We start from the raw sequence: 20,386 nt of genomic DNA on the forward strand, positions 1-20,386 counted from the left end.
TCCCCCAGCCTTGTTGGCCTCTTCCTTCTGTTTCTAAGAGCTTTCCTGCTGTATTACTTACTTGTTTTGGCTATCGTTGTTGCTGTAATAAAATACTGTGACCAAAAAGGTAACTAAAGGAAGAAAGGGTTAATTTTGGCTCAAGGTTCCAGAGGGAGAGTCCAAAACCGCAGGGGAGGCATGAGGGCCAGAACAGGAAGCTGACAGATCACATCTCCACCACACTCAGGAAGCAGAGGGAGAAGTCTGCTCCCAGGGACTTCCTCTGCTTCCTCTGGCAAGGCTCCACCTTCTAAAGGTTCCATAATTTTACCAAGCAGCTTCACAGCTGGGACTGTTGTATTTAAATAGATGCATACCGTCCATACTGCTATGTGTACTAGTACATGTACTATGTTACTATGCCTGTAGCGTACTGCCTGCACTATGGAACGTTCGCGAGCAGGGCAAGGGGCTGGAGATTGACACACACACACACACACACACACACACACACACACACAGAGGGAGAGGGAGAAGGAGAGAGAGAGAGAGAGAGAGAGAGAGGGAGAGAGAGAGAGAGAGAGACACGAGTCATCCTTGAAACAAGAACACCAAGAATGCCAACTTGAATCAAGAACGCCAACTTTATTGTGTTCCAGGGCATCTTTTATAGGGTCTTCTTGACCAATGGCCATGCCCCAACTCTGGTGGGCTGCAAGCCCACCAGAAACCACTCCCCTGTCTCGTGCTCAGAGCAGGTGCATGCACAGAAAAACAAGTTGTTTTGCTCAGAGCAGCTGCAAGCATAACAAATTGTTTACTCTGGCAGGCAAGGGGGTCACAGGAAATTCAGGATCTGGGGGTCCACAGTCTCCAACAACATGAGCCTTTGGGGACATTTTTCATTCAAACTTCCACACGTGTCTTAAGTGAATCATCTCATACTGGTCCCTTGTTTGGTGTGTTTCACTTGGCACTTAGTATACTCTTTTACGAATCATTTGTGGGGAGCTGGAGAGATGGCTCAGAGGTTAAGAGCACTGACTTCTCTTCTAGAGGTCCTGAGTTCAATTCCTAGCAAGCTTATGGTAGCTCACAGCCATCTGTAATAAGATCTTGTGCCCTCTTCTGGCGTGGAGGTGTACGTGCAGGGGAACGTTGTATACATAATAAATACATCTTTACAAAAATCTATTGGAATTTCTATGTATTTAAAGGCTGAATAATAGTTCATTGTGTTGTTGATCACATTTTCTTTATCTTCCATCTATCTCCTGATGAATACATGGGTTGTTCCTTTCTGTACCTGAGGCCATCTGATTTGCCTCCTTACTCATAACAGTAACCCATTGGCAGCTGGAGTAGTGTTTTGTTAGCTTTGCACAGCAGAGAGAAGAAGGTGTGTGCATCAGGATCCCAGAATCTTGGTAAGATTCTGCCACCAGATGCCCTCTAGGAAGACTCTGCCCCTGTTGGAGAAACCATCTTATCCTCTTCACAGCTTTAATATATAAATCTCACAGCAGAGTGCTAGAGACGGCATGGCATCTGGCTTGCCTTTGTAGCCAGGCTTCTTTTTGCTCAGGACTCCAGGGCAATATGAAGGGTGCCTTTTAACCACCTTCCGTTCTCTGGGAGAGCGCTCTGGCCCCATGTCTCCAGTACTACAGATGACATGGCTTTTTTAGGTGGTAGATAAGTGTGAGAAAACCATTAGTAGAGCTAGTGAGAGTGAGCGAGAGGGCTTGGTGCTTACCATTTATAGTCTGTGATTGTGGCAGCGTGCACGAAGGGAATTCTTCCAGCATGCTGTCTGGAAAAGAACTCGGAGCATTAGTGACCAAATAGATGGCACACATATGACAATGTAAGGCTGTAACTTGGTGCGGTCTTTTGGAGATGAGGTATTGAAGTATGACGTTTGTGTTCACGAGGAACCGAGAGATGCAATTTCAGAGAATGTGAATGGGACATATTAGTAACAAGAATATTGCCTTGGAGAAGAATGGCGTACAGGGGTATGTATGGGAATATACTCGAAGTACATTATGAACTCGCATGGAAATGACCTTATATAATCATGTATAATAAAAATAGCTAAAATATTAAGAATAAAACCCTGGAACAGCAGGGATGGTATTTGAATAATATGCCATATGGCTTCAAGAAGGTTCCACATGTTATGGAAAGGAATGAGTGTGTTTTGTGAGTATCTAGGTGGCAGTGTCCCAGGTTAGGTTCTCCTTGGGAGAGACTGTTTAGTAGCTGCCTCCTGATCTGGGCTAGTCATTCTCTGAGGGTTCCAGAACTGTCTTCTTAATGTAGGGTGTACTGCCTTGCTTGTGTATAATCCTGTTTTCTCTCTCTCTCTCTCTCTCTCTCTCTCTCTCTCTGTGTGTGTGTGTGTGTGTGTGAAATAAAAGCTGTCATGTTGTCAAAGTGAATTCGAGATTTAGGTGGGAGCTAAAAGGGCTTAAAACAGTGGTTTTCAACCTGTGGGTCGTAACCCCTTTGACGAACCTCTATATCCAAAAATATTTACATTATGATTCATAACAACAGCAAAATTACAGTTATGAAGGAGCAATGAAAACAGTTTTATGGTTGGGGGTCAGCACAGCGTGAGGAACTGTCTGAAAGGGTCAGGAAGGTTGAGAACCGCTGGAAAGTGTCCACCGCTGAGAACCCATGACTCTTAGTTGGTTGTTGTTAGCTGGGGACTGCCTGAGAGGAGGAAGAGCCCCAGGTAGGGTCAGTCTTCTCCCCTGACTGTTTGCTGGCAGAACTGAACCTATCTTCTTTCTCACAGGCAACTGCCATGTCTGTGGACTGTCTTGGGCAGCACGCGGTGCTTTCCGGGTAAGTGAACCTTCAGTGTTTGTCAGCCATAAGTTCTGGGGAACATGTTCTAAGTTTCTGGGAAACTGGAAGATATCCTTATGTTTGAGGACAATGAAAGGGTTTGGTATTCACATCCTAAGGACCACATGGGCATTAGCAGGGATTCTCTACAGTTTTTTTGTGTTTGTTTTTTCCTCTCACACAACTTCAACATGAAGAATGCTGGTTTGAAGAGCATCATCTATTCTATTTTGTTTGTTATCTCTTAGAAGCCTATTTTCTAATGAGAGACAAAGGGAGTGGAGGGGAGGAGGGGATGAAGCGGGTAGGAGTAGAGTGGAGGGAGAGGAAACTGTAATCAGGATATACTGTGTAAGAAAAGAATCTACCCCCCCCCCCCCGACAGGGTTTCTCTATAACTTTGGAGTCTGTCCTGGAACTCAGTATGTAGTCCAAGCTGGCCTTGAACTCACAGAGATCTGCCTGCTTCTGCCTCCTGAGTGCTGGGATTAAAGGTGTGTGCCACCACTGTCCTATTAAAAATCTACTTTCAATGAAAAGAAAAAAAATAATTAAATATATAGTGAGATGTATAAGCTATACTAATATGAAGTGGATAAATTTACAAATCTATATGCTTATGAAGTCACCATTCTAATTAAATTATAGTATTTTTTTTTAGCACATTAGAAAGCTCTTCCAATGTGAAGTATGTGTTCTTTAGTTTGGAAAATTTTTCCTGCCTTATACTCTTGATAATTTTCTCCCTTCTAGTTTCTCTTTCCTCATTCTTTGTTTCTATAGTGTTAGTGATTTTTTTCTGGCCTTTTTTTTTTAAATAAAAATTTACTTATTTACCGTGTATACTGTGTCCTGCCAGCATGTATGCTTGCACACCAGAAGAGGGCACCAAATCTTATTATAGATGGTTGTGAGTCACCATGTGGGTGCTGGGAATTGAACACAGGATCTCTGGAAGAACAGCCAATCCTCTTAACCTGAGCCTTCTCTCCAGTCTCTGGCCTTTTTTTTTTTTTCATTCTAAGTGTTTTAAATGATCACTTCCAATTCTTCATTTAGATTTTCTTTTGAGATATATTTCTTTATTATTTATTTGTATGTGCGTGTGTGCATGCATGTGGTGTGTGTGTACACCTACATGAATTTATATGCGTGGTAGATGAATTTGTATGCGTGGTATGTGTGGATGCTCACAGCAGCCAGAGGTCATTTAATCCCCTAGAACTAGAGTTATAGGTGGTTGTGAGTCGCCTAATGTAGGTGTTGGGAACTAAACACCTACAAGAGCAGGAAGTGGAGTTTTAAAGCGAAAAAAAAATATATGTATGAGTTTTCCTGAATTTCTGTATGTGCTCCATGCATGTGCCTGGTGCCCTCAGTCCATAACTGGGTGTCAGATTCTCCAAAGCTGCAGTTATAGACAGTTGTGAGCCATCTCGTGATGAATCCATGTCTTCTGTGAGACACCAATACTCTTAGCTCCTGGCCCATTTCTCTAGCCCTCTGTTAGATTTTCTTAATTTTCAAATGTTTTAATTTTCAATAACTTTCAAAGACTCGAATTAAACGTGACGCCTCAAAGGTCTAGACAGAGGGTGTTAGAAAGGGGTCTTCTTTTCCTGGCTTCCAGTTGTGGGCACAGCTGCACATGTCTCCCTCCCCCCCCCCCAAAAAAAGAGAAAAACTTGGAAAAAAAAGAGTAAAGAATGACTAGAATAGCCGTTTACATGCTTCCAGGCATTCTGGTTTTGTTTTGTTGGTTCTGCTTTTGCCTTCCAGCCCTACTCCTCCTTGCCTAGAGAAGGTGCCGTCAGGTCCTGCACCTCAAGTCAGCTCGAGTCTGAGACACTTGCTGGCATTAGCACTTGGCTTCTTGTCTGTTGTTATTCATGATCAGTTGCCATTTGCCCATATGCTTTCATTTCCCCTCCAGTTTGCTTTGCTTTGCGGCTTCCGGTCTTTTTTTTTTTTTTAAGTATATTTTAGTAGGGGGTTGGGGGTGAGGGAATGAAGATAAATACACGTTTAGTCACTGGAATCTGTCCTAAAGACCCCCTTTCTGCTGTTCTCCATTGGTCTGCACTTTTAGCTCCCCAGTAATGCACAGCCCATGGAGAAGGCTCGTCTGTACTGTTTGTCCTTCTAAAGGGAAGGCACCATCCTTCCTCCTGCATGAGTAGGTGATTTCTTTGCTTCTGGTTTTCGTTCTGCATTAACTTCCTTAGACGTTCCAGAAGATCTGTGAGATTCTGTTTCCCTGAATTACTCTTCTTCCCCCTTAACTACCATCCCTCTTTACAGTCTCTGCTACTCTCTAGAATTTTCTGTTATTTTCCAAACAGGGACTGTTAATCTTTTTTCCTTGGGCTTATTGGTCCTCATTGATACCCAGAGTCTTAGCATGTTCTCTAATTAAAAATCAATGCCAGATTGCTTCAGGGGTGTCAATTCACACCCAGTCATTTTTTTTCTTTCTTAAAACGAGTACAAAGCATTCTTATTTTTCAGATTCTTTATATTGATTGACACTTTAAACGTATTATGACAGCCTTACTATGCTACTTCAATTGTTACTCCTTTTTCTTGGGTCATTAGTTCTCTTCCTGGTAGATCTGGTTTTGTTTCTGAGTAGTAGACTTGCAGAGGAATCTGAGATTTTTCTGCAGGAGTTTGGCCCAGTAATAAGTGTGTTTAACACATTCGTTGCACATAAAGCTCTGTGCCTGGTGATAATGGACCTAAAAAGATATTTTAGCTATGGTTTCATTTCCAGATATGCAGGTGAATTGAGACAAGAGCCTTAACATTTGGTAGAGGAAACAGTTGAAATGTAGACCCTGCAGTGGGCTTACCGTGGGACTGGAACTCGATCCTAGCTGGGTCATTGGGAAAGGCTGGGAGAGGAGCAGGTTGGAGCTGAACACAGAGAGAGCAGACAGCAGATGCACTCTCTCGAGTGGACATGGGTAGTGAAGGCCAAATATAACGGTAGCTCTCACAGGGATACGGTTCCCCTTTGCGTAACCCTCAGCTTGGGAACACTTGTCATTTGTATGCCTTTCAGAGTAGGTAGTTGCTGCGTGAATCTGAGCGTGTTGGAGCAGTGCTTACAAGCTGCACTCACTGCAAGATGTGCTCCTCTATCATGACATGCACGCTGCTATGTTGCTGTATTGCTACAATGTTGATGTCGTTCTAGCCGAAGATTCCTGTACATCGTCAATCTAGATGCCCCTTTTGAAGGTCACCGCAAAATCTCTCGCCAAAGCAAATGGGACATCGGAGCTGTGCAGTGGAATCCTCATGACAGCTTCGCACATTATTTCGCAGCTTCGGTGAGTTCGTTTAAGGAGTGTCATCTTTTAACTGTGTCGTTGAGGGCTGCAAGTCTTTGTCCTGTATGGAGAATTAGTCTTCATTGCTCAGTTTAAAAAAAGAAGAGGACTGTGGGGCTGGCAAATGGCTCAATGCTTAAAGGTCAGTGGATAGATGATCTTCCAGAGTACCTGGGTTTGATTCCCAGTACCTACATGGTGGCTCACAATCAAAACTGTCTGTGACTTGAGTTCTAGAAGATCTGACACCCTCATCTAGCCTCCATGGGCACCAGGCACGTACACGCTACACGCTACACAGATGTACATGAAGGCAAACACCCAAACACATTTAATATAAATAAATAAATCTTAAAAAAGAGATTTGCCTGCTTCTGAAAGATGAGGCAAGTTGTCATGTATGTTTTACATGTATTTGTGTCTGTGTATAATTAATTCGCTGGCCCCTAGTCTGTGTCAGCCTTTGTATTTATTTCTAGGGACGGAATTCAGATTTTTAAAGGGGAAGCAAGCAGATGCTTTCATTTCTGTGTGTAGGGAGTTACGTTCCTTAGTGACAATATGACTAGCCGGGGGCTGCATGGCGGATGCCCAGAAAGGTACTCTAAGGAGGGGAGCGTGAGCTGGTCTGGAGCTAGCCTTCTGTGCTTTTAGAGGGATCAAACACCTCATCCATCGGCTGGAAAGACGGTTCAGCAGTTACGAGCAAGTACCTCCCTTTCAGAGGACCTAAGTTCAGTTCCTGTCACCCACTTGGGTGTCTGTAAGTCTAGCTCCAGGGGACCTCAGGCCTCTGCTGGCCCGTGTGAGCACCCGCACTCACATGCAAGCACCCCCTCCCACACATAGACAGTTGAAAATAAAATAAACTAAAACAAAAATGCCTTATCTGTTCCAAGGGTGGGGTTCCTTCCATATGGAGTTCATTAGATTGGTTAACCTCTGCAGACTTGGGGTGCCTATTTATATCTCAGTTCCCCAGGGCTTACACCCAACTTCTTTCTCCTTTCGGAGAAATGTATCACCCTTCAGAAGGTTTTGGACTGTGTCATCTCTGGCATCTTTCTCCTGATTCTTTGTCATCATTTTCTCTAGAGCAGTGGTTCCTAACCTTCCTAACGCTGTGACCCTTTAGTTCAGTTCCTCATGTTGTGGTGATCCCCAGCTATAAAGTTATTTTTGTTGCTACTTCATAACTGTAATTTTGCTACTTTTATGAATTGTAACGTAAATATTGTTTTCCGATGGTCTTAGGTGACCCTTGCTGAAGGGTCATTGACCCCCAAAGGGGTCGCAGTCCACAGGTTGAGAACTGTTGCTCTAGAGCAACTGTAGATGTCCATGCCTGGCCCTTTATGATTATTATTATTTGTGTATGTACATGTGGATATGTGTTTATGTGTGCATGTATGTGTATGATTGCATGTGTGTATACATACATGTGGAGGCCAGAGGTCAGTGTGGAATGTTTTCCTTGATCATTTTCCACTCTCACTGAGCCAGGAGCTCACTGATTTGGCTAGACTGAGTGGCCATTAGCCTCCAGGGATTCTCTTCTCCCACTTCCCCAGCACGGAGATTCTGCACCCAGCTTTTGATGTGTGTTTCAGGCATTGAATTCGGGTCCTTATGTTTGTGTGGCAACCACTTTACTGGGCTATCTCCACAGCTCTCACTGGACGTTTCTGTCGTTTGTTTTGTTTACCCTGTAGGATCTCTGCCACACGAGCTGCCCTCTATCACGTCTTCTTCTTTATATTAAGCGATAGAGACGAGAACTTCTGTTCCACATGTGCGCTGTGCCACTCACTATCTCCTCCCCCTTGCTTCTTTTCAGAGCAATCAGCGGGTCGATCTTTATAAGTGGAAAGATGGCAGTGGGGAAGTTGGTACAACATTACAAGGCCACACTCGAGTGATCAGGTAGGCATTGCCCCTGGGCAGCTTCTTGGTCTGTCTCACTTTGATGGGTGCCATGAAGATGCCATCCTTTTTACATGCTCGACCTGCTGGGTTATATTCGCCCCAGTCGCCAAGAGTCCTCAGTCTTCACGGCATAGTGCTGACCAGTGATCTAGAAAACAGCCTGTTAACATTTAGGAAGTATAACCTGAATCTCAGAAGACTTGGCTACAGCCCAGTCCAAAGTACAGGGTCAGGGCTGATTGTTGCTTAAGGAAGGAGAAGTTGTTATACCACAGAATCTCCCCATTCAGGGTCCTTAGTGGTCAGGAGTGCAGGGTACACCAGGCAGCAGCCACAGATTGTCTCACAGAACTCCTGCATCACATAGTTGCCTCCCATGTGGGGCTTTCCAGAGTGTTCCTTGAGCCTCCTTTCCTCTGGGCCACTATTCCCAGAGGCTGGGAAGATGACCTGGAAGTGACAGGAAGGTTTAGGTACTTTTGTGTGCAGAGCGTGCAGCCTTTTCTAGGACAGAGGGCGGCAGGCAGGAAGTAAGAAGTTTGCCCCTGCTTAAGAGGCTTTCCCCAAGGCTCCCGTGGTTGATAATGTCGAGATAACTTTGTCTGTTTCCTCTTTTTTTTTTTTCTGTTTATTCACTGAGTAGAGAGAGGAAGAGTCGGGCTCCTGTACATTTTGTTTGTTAGAGGGAAGGAGCTTATGTCTTGTTTGTTGTTGTTTTTGAAGCCTAAGGACAGTTTAATTTATTAGAGTTTAAAAGAAAACTCCAGGGTGGCGAGCTATAGAGCTCGCACTGCCTGGAAGAAGATGGAGAAGAGGAAGAGAAAAGGCCTTGCTGTCTGAATTAAACCTGCGTGGAGGGTCAGCCACCTGCAGTGAGGACAGGATCTTTAGGTAAAAAGTGTTAGGGCAAGAGCTAGAAGGAGCTGGTATGATGGCATGCATGCCTTTAATCCCTGAGTTCAAGGCCAGCCTGGTCTACAGAGTGAGTTATACAGAGAAACCCTGTCTTGAAAAACAAAAGAGCGAGAGAGAAGAGAAGGAAAAGTTGTGCTTCTCTGAGCTAAAGGGCAGGCCCAGCAAAACCTCACTGCAGCTCCGTGTCATCTGTCGCTGCGCATGTTGTGGGTTGAAAGGCCCCATTTCTTTTCGGGAGCAGGCAGGATTATGGCTGGCAATTCTGGGGGGCAGGACCTGAGTTTCCTTCTGAGCTCAGTTAGCTCTTGTTCATCTGTAGAGACCTTTAGTGCCTTGCTTCCATGTTAGGCAGCACCCCGCGAAGCCACTAGAGATGGACTTGTAAGCGCTTTGGAACCAGACCCTGAAGCTCTGCCTTTCTGTTGTTCTGTTATTTTGTCTCTGCCAGTGACCTGGACTGGGCAGTGTTTGAGCCAGATCTCCTGGTCACCAGCTCTGTGGACACCTACATCTACATCTGGGATATCAAGTAAGATCAGCGAAGAGGCGTGGCCACTTCGCTGGGGGACGGTTGGAAACTGTTGGAGGTTAAGTGTCTTAGTTTGATTCCTGTATCAGATCCCGAGACCGGGATCTGAGAGTAGATAAAGAAGTAAGAGAAGAGTCACCAGGGATGGAGACAGGCAGATCTGGAAGGCTGTGGAGAGCAGCTCTGGCCTCCCTGGTCACCTCTGTAGAGTGTAGTCTTCCTGGGGAGCGTCAGTCTCTGGTGGGAAACTCTTTCCTCAGCTGTGTTCCACTGAGGGCCTGGAAGCAGAGTCACAGCTGATGGCTGCCCCCAGCAGCCTGAATTCCCCAGCTCTTCGGCTTGTCAGGGTTCTACAGAGCAGTCCTCCAAGGCCAGGCGAATCCCTGCGGCAAAGCAGCACAGACGCTGGCATTTGTAAGTCGAGCTGGTCTGCTGAAGTGCAGTCATGAGTTGCTAAGACATCTGCTTAGCTCTTACTGGCTCCTTGTGAGGCTTCTGTTCCCCTACTGTCAGAGAGGGGCTAAGGCCTCCTCACAGGGTTACAGCTCCTAAAGTAGGGTTAAAGGAGCTTCCAGTCTGAGGTCTGGCTTGTCTAGGAACAGGGTTGCTTTTGCTGACAGTTAGAGCTGGCCATTCCAAGGGGGCTGTGTGTAGACACTGCTGTATTGGAGGCCCCCTTGGCTGCCGGGTCACTGCCTTCCTTGTGGCACTAACTTGGAGTTGTTTTACCCTGCCAGCTGAGAGTGTCAACAGATGACAAGCCAGGGATGGAAGGGGAACAAGCTCGTCAGACCAGCAAAAGTATTCTGGGCCGTAAGGTGTGTGTGTCTGGCCTGATCAAATACAGCCACCTTCCCTGCAGATCAGCCCCTAGAGCCTTTGGGTGTAAGGGCAGGACCTGAGAAGAATCCAGAAGTGAAGAGGAGAGCTCTTCAGCAAATGAAAACTCCTCAGGGAACCAAGGGGCAGGATTAGGGAACACCCCTCATGTACATACAACAAGTATTTTCTTCATTTAAAGACATTGAATTAGCCAAATGTAGTAGTGCACACCTTTAATCCCAGCACTTGAGAGGTTAATTTAAGTTATAAGAACTAGCAAGAAGTGAGCCTGAGCTAAGGACAAACATTCGTAACTAATAATAAGTCTCCACATCATGATTTGGAAGCTGGTTGGCGGCCCAAAGAAAGTCTGCTACGTGCAACTGCGGTTGGCCAGAGTGGAGTGCACAGTTCCAAGCGCTTGAGGGGATGGAGAGTTGTTTAATGTGTGAAGTTTGGATCTGCACAATGGCGCTTTGGAGATAAATGGCGGAAGGATGTAGACGTACTTAGACAGTTTAGCGGCAGATTCAAAAATGCTTAGGGTGACGAATTTTGTGGTTTATGTCATCACGATTTTAGTGAGGAATAATTACCACAGATACAAAGAAGTACAGCAATTAACGACAAAGTCAGGGGTAACTTTCTTCACAGAGGACATGTGAGGGAACCAGACACTCCCTGGGGCTGAGGAGGCTTTAGAGTTTCTTAAACTTCCCGAATTGACATACCCTTTTCACCTAAGAAATTTTCCTGCAACCCCGGGGTTCACAGGTTTATAAAACAGGTGTGAAATCAGAACACCTTAGATTCATTCTGTGTTTGATTTTGAATTCATTTTTTTGGTCACTGACTGCTCAAAAATCTTTTCTTGTTGCCAAATGTTTTAGGACCTAACCCGCTCCCACCCATTCAGGTTCGACTTAAATAACCAACGTAGGAATGCCGATTCAGTGTCTTTTTTTTTTCTCCAGTTTTTTTGAGACAGGGTTTTTCTGTGTAGACCAGGCTGGACTTGAGTTTACAATCCTCTTGCCTCAGCCTTTGGGTGAGGAGGTTATAGGTATGTGCTACTATGCCTGGCATTTTTTTTTCTTTTTTCCCTTTCTACTGGAGACTCATCTCTGCCTTTCCCATGCAAGGTGAGTAATTTACCACTGAGGTGGGCGCCAGCTCCCGCAGCAGTTTTGAGTGCTGACTGGGAAGGTTCTGTTGCCTTGCTGCAGCTAGGAATCATGACAACAGCAGGGGATCCTGAGTCTTCTTTAAGACAGGGTTTCTCTATGTAGTCCTGAATGTTCTAGAACTCACTCTACAGACCAGGGTAGCCTCCAGCTCACAGAAATCCGCCTGTCTCTGCCTCTCGCGTGCTGGGATTAAAGGTGTGCGCCACCACCACCTGGCTCTTTATACTTTTTTCAAAGGTCCTCAAACAATGTTAATTCTAAGTTCTCCTAGAGGAGAGTAAAGGAATGAGTAAAGGGTGAGTGGCAGTGTTTGGCTGCTGGTGTACCATGAGTCAGGCATTTGCTTCTGTTTGTCTGTTTCAGAGACACAAGAAAACCTACTGTTGCCCTGTCAGCTGTAGGTAAGTGGATACCCCTGGCTTGGCTTTCTTGGTCCCTTCCTACTCATCCTGCTCACAACTCTGACTATTCACAGCACATGCTCCATCGCGGCTGCCTGTAGTTCTAAGTTCCACGTTCCAAGACTCTTGCTTTGGGCTGAGTCCTAACCCTAACCCTGATCCTAGGTTATCTGCAGCCTTGTTCTCACCATTAGCTTCAATAATTGTCATCCTATATCCAATATAGGATCCTATATCCTGTTTTACCCTCATTCCTTTTGTGACTATTTTGAAGCAAAATCTGTATATTATATTACTTCTTCAAATATTTTATTATGTATTCTCATATTCTTTCTGTCTCTGTCTCTGTCTCTCTCTCACACACACACATACACACACGCACAGAGAGAGAGAGAGAGAGGGAGAGAGAGAGAGAGAGTGAGAGAGAGAGAGAACCTCTGGGGGCTAGAGAGATGGCCCAGTTGGTAACGTGCTTGCCATCCAATCATGACACACCAGTTTGATCCCCAGAACTCATATAAGCCTGGTATGGTGGTGTGTGATTATAATCCCAGATCTAGGGAGACAGAGACAGAAGGATCCTTGGGGCTCATTGGTGAGCTCGAAGCCAGTTCATGTCATCCTGATCTCATGAGCACTGTGACAGTGGTTAAAACTAACTGCTGAGGGGTGATGAGAGTCAAGAGGGATGTGTAGGGCTGGTTGTGGTGATACATAGAGGCAGACTTAGCTTTGTAAGTTCAAGGCCAGCCTATTCTACATAACAAGTTTCTAACCAGCCAGGGCTACATAGTGAAATCTTGTCTCAAAAATTTAAAAAAGGAGCCAGGTGATGTTCGTGCATGTCTTTAATCCCAATACTCAGGAGGTTGAGGCAGACAGATCTCTGTGAGTTTGAGAACAGAGCGAATTCTAGGACAGTCAAAACAGATACTCAGAGAAACCCTGTTTCAGAAAACCAAAAGAAAAGGAAAAAAACAGTGGGAGTGGTGTGCTGCCCAAACTGGGACTAATTCTAAAGCTTGAGTCAGTGTTTCCCTAAGACTGTTATGCCAAACAACTCTGAAGAAATAGAGTGGGCAGGGGTCAGAGTGAGAGTTGTTCTTCGGGAGTCAGAGTTTTGTGACAAGTCTGTTTGTTGCCAACCAAACTACTCCATTCTTGCTACTGTAAGCAGCTCATTGTCCCCGCTGACTGTGCTCAAAGTCCCCTGTGGCTTTTCCCTTAGAGACTGTCTCCTCCATAGGTGACTGTGATCCTCCACTGTGATCTTGTTCCCATGTGTTAACACACTTATTTGCAATACTTTTCATCTGTCCTTGCGGAGCCCAGAGCCCGTGCAGTCAGAGACGCTGGAAGGGCTCTGCTCCCAGCATCGGAGCTCATTATCCAGCTCCCCTGGACGCGCCTCACTCTGCCTCCGGAAGCGGGGAGGGCAGTGCCATTCTTCCTGTGCTTCTGTTTCTTCCTTTGCAGCCGGTGCCTCCCAGGTCAAATGGAATAAGAAAAACGCTAACTACCTTGCCACCAGCCATGATGGTGACGTACGGATATGGGATAAGCGGGTGAGTGTCCTGTTCCCTGTGACCTTTCTCCCGTAGTTGGTATTTAGTTTCTCCTAGAGGGTGTGGAGAGGGTGTTATCGAGTCCCAGGACTTGTCTCAATAGGTTAAAGAATCCTATGGGGCATGACAAATTGTCATTGTAACCAAGTGACATTTGCTTCTCATCCAAATTGCTGTAGGAAAGTAAGGCATTGTAATCAGTGGTTAATACAATAAACTTGGCCTGACCTAAGACAGAGCCTCAATTTACTGCTCCCTGTTAGCACATTAGGTAAGCCACTGTCACTGCCTCAAGCTTTCCTGGCCTTGTATATCTTTGTGTTTTTTTTTTTTTTTTTTTTTTTTTTTTTTTTGAGACAGGGTCTCACTGTGTACCCCCACCAGACTTGGAACTTACTGTGTAGGCCAGGACTGTATAGACCAGGCTGGCCTGGAACTCACGACCGCTTGCCTCTGCTTGCACATGTGTGCTGCCGCACCCAGTGTTCCTCGTTCTCTCCCCTCCCGTCCCCCTCGTCAGTAATGTTCTTACTGTACAGAGAATACCGTCCACATCTGAAAGAAAAGAAGGAAACAAAGCAGAAGTTGGGGGTGGCTCATCCTGTTTGCTGTCATAGGCTGCAGGACCTGTTGGGGGTACATTGTGCGGTGTGCTGGCTGAAGTTGCTGCCTCCTGGGGCTCCTGGGAGAAGGTGCTTTCAGAAATTGGAAAGGTGTAGCAGTGTTTGTTTTCATTTTCTGTGTCTTTGATCTAGTCCACCCATAAGCCTGTACTCACCCTCCCCCCTCAGAAATTTGTGATTGGTTTTATTCAGTTTGTCATACCCTTCAGTGGCAGTGAATATTCTTAATAGGCTGGGTTTGTCCACATGCCTCACAGGGCGAGGGGAGCAAGACTGAGCTCACAAAGTTACACTATAATTTATTCAATTTAATCACTCTCTACCTACTGGTTCTAGAAGTTGCTTCTGGCATCTAGAGTTCCAAATATCACTAATGTGAATGCCTTTTGTATCTAAATCATCTATTGAATTTGGATTACCCCTTCAAAGAAGGAAATTTTTAATACATTTTTTTTTAACATTTTAAATTGTGTCGGGTGGGAGGATGCATGTGTGCACATGGAGGTTTTGGGGGCTCTCAGTGCTCAATCACTAGAAGACGTATGCTCTTACCCTCACTGTTGAGGTTGGGTCTGCATGACTGTCACAGTCGCTCCTCTTGTGATAGGAAGGGGAACAGAAATGGTCCCCTCTGAAAGATGAGAAACAGCCACTACCTGTATCTCTTATTAAAATCATGCGTCAGGCTGGAGTGGGGAGAAATGAGACTGACAGGCTTACTCCCGGGGCATGTGGAAGAGCTTGGGGTAGATCTTCTGTTATTATTGGCCTTATTTGTCTAAACAAAGAGAGCTTATGAAGGGTAGAGGCCGTAACTGTCCTTGCAGTGTCCAGAGTCCCCTCAGCACCCAGCAGCCTGTTCTATGGTAGACTTTCAATGAGCGCTTTCAAAAGCAGCAAACCCAGTGTCGTTGTGTTGTAGAAACCCAGTACAGCAGTGGAATATCTAGCAGCCCACCTCTCCAAGATCCATGGCCTGGACTGGCACCCAGACAGCGAGCACATTCTCGCCACCTCCAGTCAAGATAACTCCGTCAAGGTGAGTGGTCCCCACTGGAGCCCTGGAGGAGCTGCGTGTGGGAGGCATCAGGAACGCGTGCTAGCACTCTGGAAGGAAGCATGCAGTTTGCTGGTCTGCCGCACGTGCCTCATGGGTACACGTGCTCCCTGGGGCCTCCTGACCAGCAGGAGTGATAGTGTGGCAGCTGGCTGGTGAGCTTCTTAACTTGTGCATATTTTCTTTCCTTCTGAAAGTCAGAGACAGAAAGATTTATCTGAGAAGAAGCTGAGAAGAAGCCAGATGTATACACAGAGATAAAGTCAAGGATTAGAAGCCCACACGATCTAAAGCCACCAAGAGTTCTAGTTTGTCTGTTGATGGTGGCAAGCCATCCGTTCCTCATGTGATTGTCATATCTGTGAAAGCTGTGACCTCAGACTTTAGCATTGCCAGGATAGAGTTTGGCTAATGTTCTCTAACTTAAGACCTGCTCAAGATTCAGGAGCCCTGTCATTTTTGATTTTTCTTAGAGACAGTGTTTCCCTTTTGTTTTCTTTAGCTGTGGCATCAGCCATGTAGGGCAGTGGCAGGGCAGGGTCGCTCTGCTCTACCCTTCCTTCTATGTTCAAATCTGAAGTTACCTGGCGCAAGTGAGAAGGAAACATGGAACATGCAACAAACCCGCTCAGGAGTTTAGTGTGTGTGTGTGTGTGTGTGTGTGCAAGCCTGGTGAGGTTGGTGTGCAGAGAGAGAGAGCTTGAAGATGGCACATCCAGCTTTTAAGGGCTGCCTAGCGCATGCGCGCAGGGGGATGACGTGGTTATGTCATAAGCACATGACAGTGCTCACGCATGCATGCAAGGGCTCACACAGTTGTGTCAGACTTAGGTGATGCAACCTTGCCACACGTGGGTCACACGCAGGGTTCTTTAAGATCCCCCGGGGCCATTAGGCATTTCTGCCTGAGGGCTTGTCCGCGAGTGTTCCTGGTCCTAGAACTCGGAAGTGTCAGCCTTGTTGTGTGGCTGAATCATTACAAAGTCTCTATCCCTGCAGGTCAGGACTTGACCAGAAGTTGGTTTAGCATACATTGATCATTATCATAATATTTTATTGGATTTCTATAGCTCTAACCTTTCTGGTTTGGTTAGCTAAATTCGAGTCCAAGCCATTCTATGTAAGGATTCAAAGTACCTCTGTCTGGAGGTTTGCCAGTCCCCTGGTTCTGTGTCACAGTTCCTTGTTTGTTTACTTTAGGTTTTGTAGGTTTCTGTCCCTAATCTCCCAAATTCAGGAGACAGAAACTTACCCCTTCTGCATTTGAAAAAAAGATTAGAAACGTCCTGCCATGTTAGCTGTAAAGACTGGGTGAGATTAAAATGATTTAAATGACTGTCTGGAAGCAGTAAGTTGTCAGGGCGTGTTACCTGTTAAATTCCTTTTAGATGTAAAAGTAATGCGGGATTGAAACCTGTTATTTTCACCTTTGAACTGCAGTGGTTATTTCATACGCAGCTGATCTGCCCCGTGTGGTCCTGGTGCAGTCTAGAAATCCTGCTGTAATGTTGATAGATGTAAAAGGAAGGGTTCTTTGTGTGTCTGACAGTACATGCTATGGGGGTGGAACTGATTGGAGGACGAAAAGCAATGAGTTTGAAGGCTATGCTTGCCTCAGAAGTGGAGTTTTTTTTATTTTTTTAATGGCATTTATTTCCCAAACTTTCTTGTAGTTCTGGGATTACCGCCAGCCTCGGAAATACCTCAATATCCTCCCTTGCCAGGTGCCTGTCTGGAAAGCCAGATACACGGTGAGTGAGCTCCCCACCTCTTGTCTGAAGTGTGCATTTTCTTGCTTTCTTTGTGAGGCTGTTTTCTCCCTTTGTCTTGGTTTGAAGTGTGGTGAATACAGTCATGGTGTTAGGCATTTACCTTTGGAAGGCTATCTGCGTGTTCCCAGAGAAGCAAGCTCGTGAAGATACTTATTCACCAAGGGTAGTTCACCAAGGGTAGGAAGGAGAAGGGAGGTGGGGTGAGGGGAAACCTGGCTTTAGATTCAGAGGATTTGGGACCCAGCCCTACCATTTAATGCTTTTGTGGCCCTGGAACAGTTGATTGTAAGCAGTGATTTGCAGAGTTGAAGGACACTTTTCACTCTGTCCTTAAATTATTTTTAAGGGTTTGTGTCTGTGTGTGTGTCTGTGTGTGTATGTCTGTGTGTGTGTCTATGTAAGTATGTGCCATGTGCACATACGTGCCCACAGAGGCCAGAAGAGAGCTGGGGTTACAGGAAGTTATGAGTTAGCCAACATGGGTGCTGGGAACGGTACTTGGGTTCTCTGAAAGCTCAGTAACTGTTTCTGATTGCTGAACCATCACTCTAGCTCCAAGATGTTGTTTCTTTTCATGTGTGTGGGTGCTGTGGGAGTGCAGGTACCCACAGAGGTTAAAAGAGGGCATCTGATCCCTTGGAGCTGGAGTTATAGGAGGTTGTGAGCCTCCTGCTGTGGATGTTGGGCGTGTTCTCTGTAAGGGCTGCTGTCTGCTCCAGCCCTGCCCCCACTTTCGTTATTGCCATAATAGTCGCCATTCTAAAGTGGACAATCCTGTGGCACTGGAAATATCACAGTCTGCCTTCCACTTGAAGTAATGCACACGGATGTGCCTTGTAAATCACAGAAGACTACAAATAGGCTGCTCTCCTCCTCCACCCATTTTCCCAGGGCCACATTGATAGCTGTGAGTCAGAGATAAGTGTATTTCCTTTAATGTCACTTTGAAAGCAAGCATGGGGATGAACAAAGCTGCATTTATGCATTAGTCTGTCACCATGGGACATTGTGGAGCAAAGAAGATAATTGGACATTATGTTGTTTTTGCATCTGGGATCACTTGCTGAGAAGTGAGACACTGTTCTTAGGTGCTGACGTCTCTGGGTTCATGTTTGCTTTAAAAAAGAAACATGAAAGTTGGGGAGTATTATTGGGAGGCGAGGAGATAAATAAGTGTGCTCTTGTGTAACAGTGCTTTTTTCCTTAAATAGCAGAGTCTGGATATTAAGCCAAATGGGCCCTCAACTCCCCTACAGACTGAGTGTTGCTAAGTCGAACAGCAGTCCTGGGGTTGCTAAGTTTTTCTTTGAGTTGGTGAGACAGTGATGCTTCATGTAGATGGCGTCAAGACCTTTCTGCATGCAGGGTTTCCCAGTGAGCCCTGCACACTCATTCCTGAGAAGGATCTCATGGAGAGTAGTTAGGGCTGCACACTCATCCCGAGAAGGATCTCATGGAGAGTAGTTAGGACATGGAGCAGAAAGAGGCGTTTGCATGCTGTAGAATTTTCAGAGTTATTGTTAATCCCACCGGGCAAGAATAAGACCACAACCTCAATTTTGAGCCAAATTTGAAGGAAGCTTTAAGTAAATCCTGGCCAGGATGATGGACTCTGACAAGGTCTATTCAGGGTTCCCAGAAAATGGCCATGAGCTCCTTTGGTCAGGTGCTTAGAAAGGCAAACCTATAAGGTTATGTACTTCCTGCCTTTGTCCAATTGGGGGCAAGTGTACATCCTGACATACTTCCTGCCTGTGTATGATCAAGCATACCTGGTGCAGTTGGGTCAACCAAACTTGTTAGGGAAGTGAAAACATGTGGCTTGTCATTATATATGGACAGCAGCCTCCAGCATCCTAGGAATTACCTGTCCTTGGGCAAAGGGCTTACATACAGGTTAGAGGCCTTTTTGTTTTGAGATCTCTTAGGCACAGTAATTAAAACTTACAAGATAACTTTGGCTCTCACATTATCTAAACATTTGACTCAGCCTTATTTCCCATTTGCTGTGTTCCATTCCATTACCAGAGAGAAGGCTATATGTGGTAGACTGCTTATGGTATTTCTCTAAATGCGTTTGAACTTATATAGATTTTTAAAATTAAAGATAGGTTCTTAGCCTGGTGGTTATGGTGCAGGCCTTTAATACTGGCACTTGGGAGGCAGAGGCAGGTGGATCTCTGAGTTTGAGGCCACTCTAGTCTATAGAGTTTCAGGACAACCAGGCTACACAGAAAAACCCTGTCTTGAAAAAAGGAAAAAGCAAAAAAGATAGGTTCTTTCTATGTAGCCATGGCTGGGCTGGGCTGGGCTGGGCTGGGCTGGCCTGGAATTTGATAACTAGACCAGGCTAGCCACAATCCTTCTGCTTCTGCTTCCTCAGTGTTAGTATTACAGGCGTGAGCCGCCATACCTGGTGTCCACCATGTAGTTTATTTTAGATAGGAAAAATTCCAGCTTTGGTTTTGTCTGATTCTCCACAGAATAATCATAGCTTTCCTCTTCTTGGCCGTAGCCTTTCAGCAACGGCTTAGTGACGGTGATGGTCCCCCAGCTGCGAAGGGAAAACAGCCTGCTCCTATGGAATGTTTTTGACTTGAACACTCCAGTTCACACCTTTGTGGGACACGATGATGTGGTGCTGGAGTTCCAGTGGAGGAGACAAAAGGAAGGTGAGTGAGGAAGGTGGTGGGCTTGTCTTCTGAGCGCTCACGGACATCGCAGTCATTTGGGAGAGTGAGGAGGTAGCAGAACAGGGCTGGCTCTAGGAGCCAGTGGTCAGGGAGGGCTGTGTTTAGTCGTAGGTGGATAAGGGGAGTGTGTAGCATTCCCTGTCTCCCTAGTTCTCTTCTCCAACCTCCTTTCTAATTTCTTCTACTTGGACGAGATCTGCTCCAGTAAGAAGTTGAGAGGAGTTTGTTGTTGAATCCTTTCAAAGGCCGAAGACTGAAAAGCAACAATCCTTATGTAGGTCATGACCCCTTTGGGGTTTGCATATCAGATCTTTATATTATGATTCATAACAGTAGCAAAATTACATGAAATAGCAACAAAATAATTTTATGTTGGGGAGGGTCATTCCAACATGAGGAACTGTATTAAAGGGTTGCAGTATTGGGAAGGGCAGGGTGGCTCATGCTGTTATTCCTAGGACTTGGGAGGCAGAGGCGGGCGGATCTCTGAGTTCGAGGTCAGTCTGACAGAACCAACAAACCAATAGCAATTTTCCTCCTGCGCTCCTTCTCTTCCTCCTCTCCTTCTTTTTGTATATTTATTTATTTATAAGTGCTGGAGATCAAACCTATAACCTCACACTTGCTACTAAACTATGCCCTGTCTTTCACTATCAATTTGTGAATTCCTAAAGCTAATTTAGATTTGACTGTTTTTTGAACCTTTGATAACTTAAT

At 45.5% G+C, this 20,386-nt stretch overlaps 1 protein-coding gene across 4 annotated transcripts in view; it reads left to right on the forward strand.

Annotated features, from left to right (window-relative positions):
- Positions 1-20,386, forward strand: part of Wdr59 (WD repeat domain 59) — a 69,899-nt gene that overhangs the window by 8,284 nt on the left and 41,229 nt on the right. For 3 of the 4 annotated variants that reach the window (XM_048437233.3, XM_048437227.3, XM_048437228.3), the window contains exons 2-10: positions 2,792-2,841; positions 6,044-6,179; positions 8,017-8,102; positions 9,469-9,549; positions 11,922-11,959; positions 13,436-13,524; positions 15,070-15,186; positions 16,878-16,955; positions 19,492-19,648. In XM_048437233.3, coding sequence (XP_048293190.1) covers positions 2,792-2,841; positions 6,044-6,179; positions 8,017-8,102; positions 9,469-9,549; positions 11,922-11,959; positions 13,436-13,524; positions 15,070-15,186; positions 16,878-16,955; positions 19,492-19,648 — 832 coding nt within the window. Of the gene's footprint in view, positions 1-2,791; positions 2,842-6,043; positions 6,180-8,016; positions 8,103-9,468; positions 9,550-10,287; positions 10,368-11,921; positions 11,960-13,435; positions 13,525-15,069; positions 15,187-16,877; positions 16,956-19,491; positions 19,649-20,386 lie in introns of those variants that run through there. The other variant, XM_048437235.3, reaches the window with a different exon arrangement.

This window comes from Myodes glareolus, chromosome 22 (genome assembly GCF_982192425.1).
Source record: "Myodes glareolus chromosome 22, mMyoGla1.1, whole genome shotgun sequence".
In the NCBI taxonomy this organism is placed as follows: Eukaryota; Metazoa; Chordata; class Mammalia; order Rodentia; family Cricetidae; genus Myodes; species Myodes glareolus.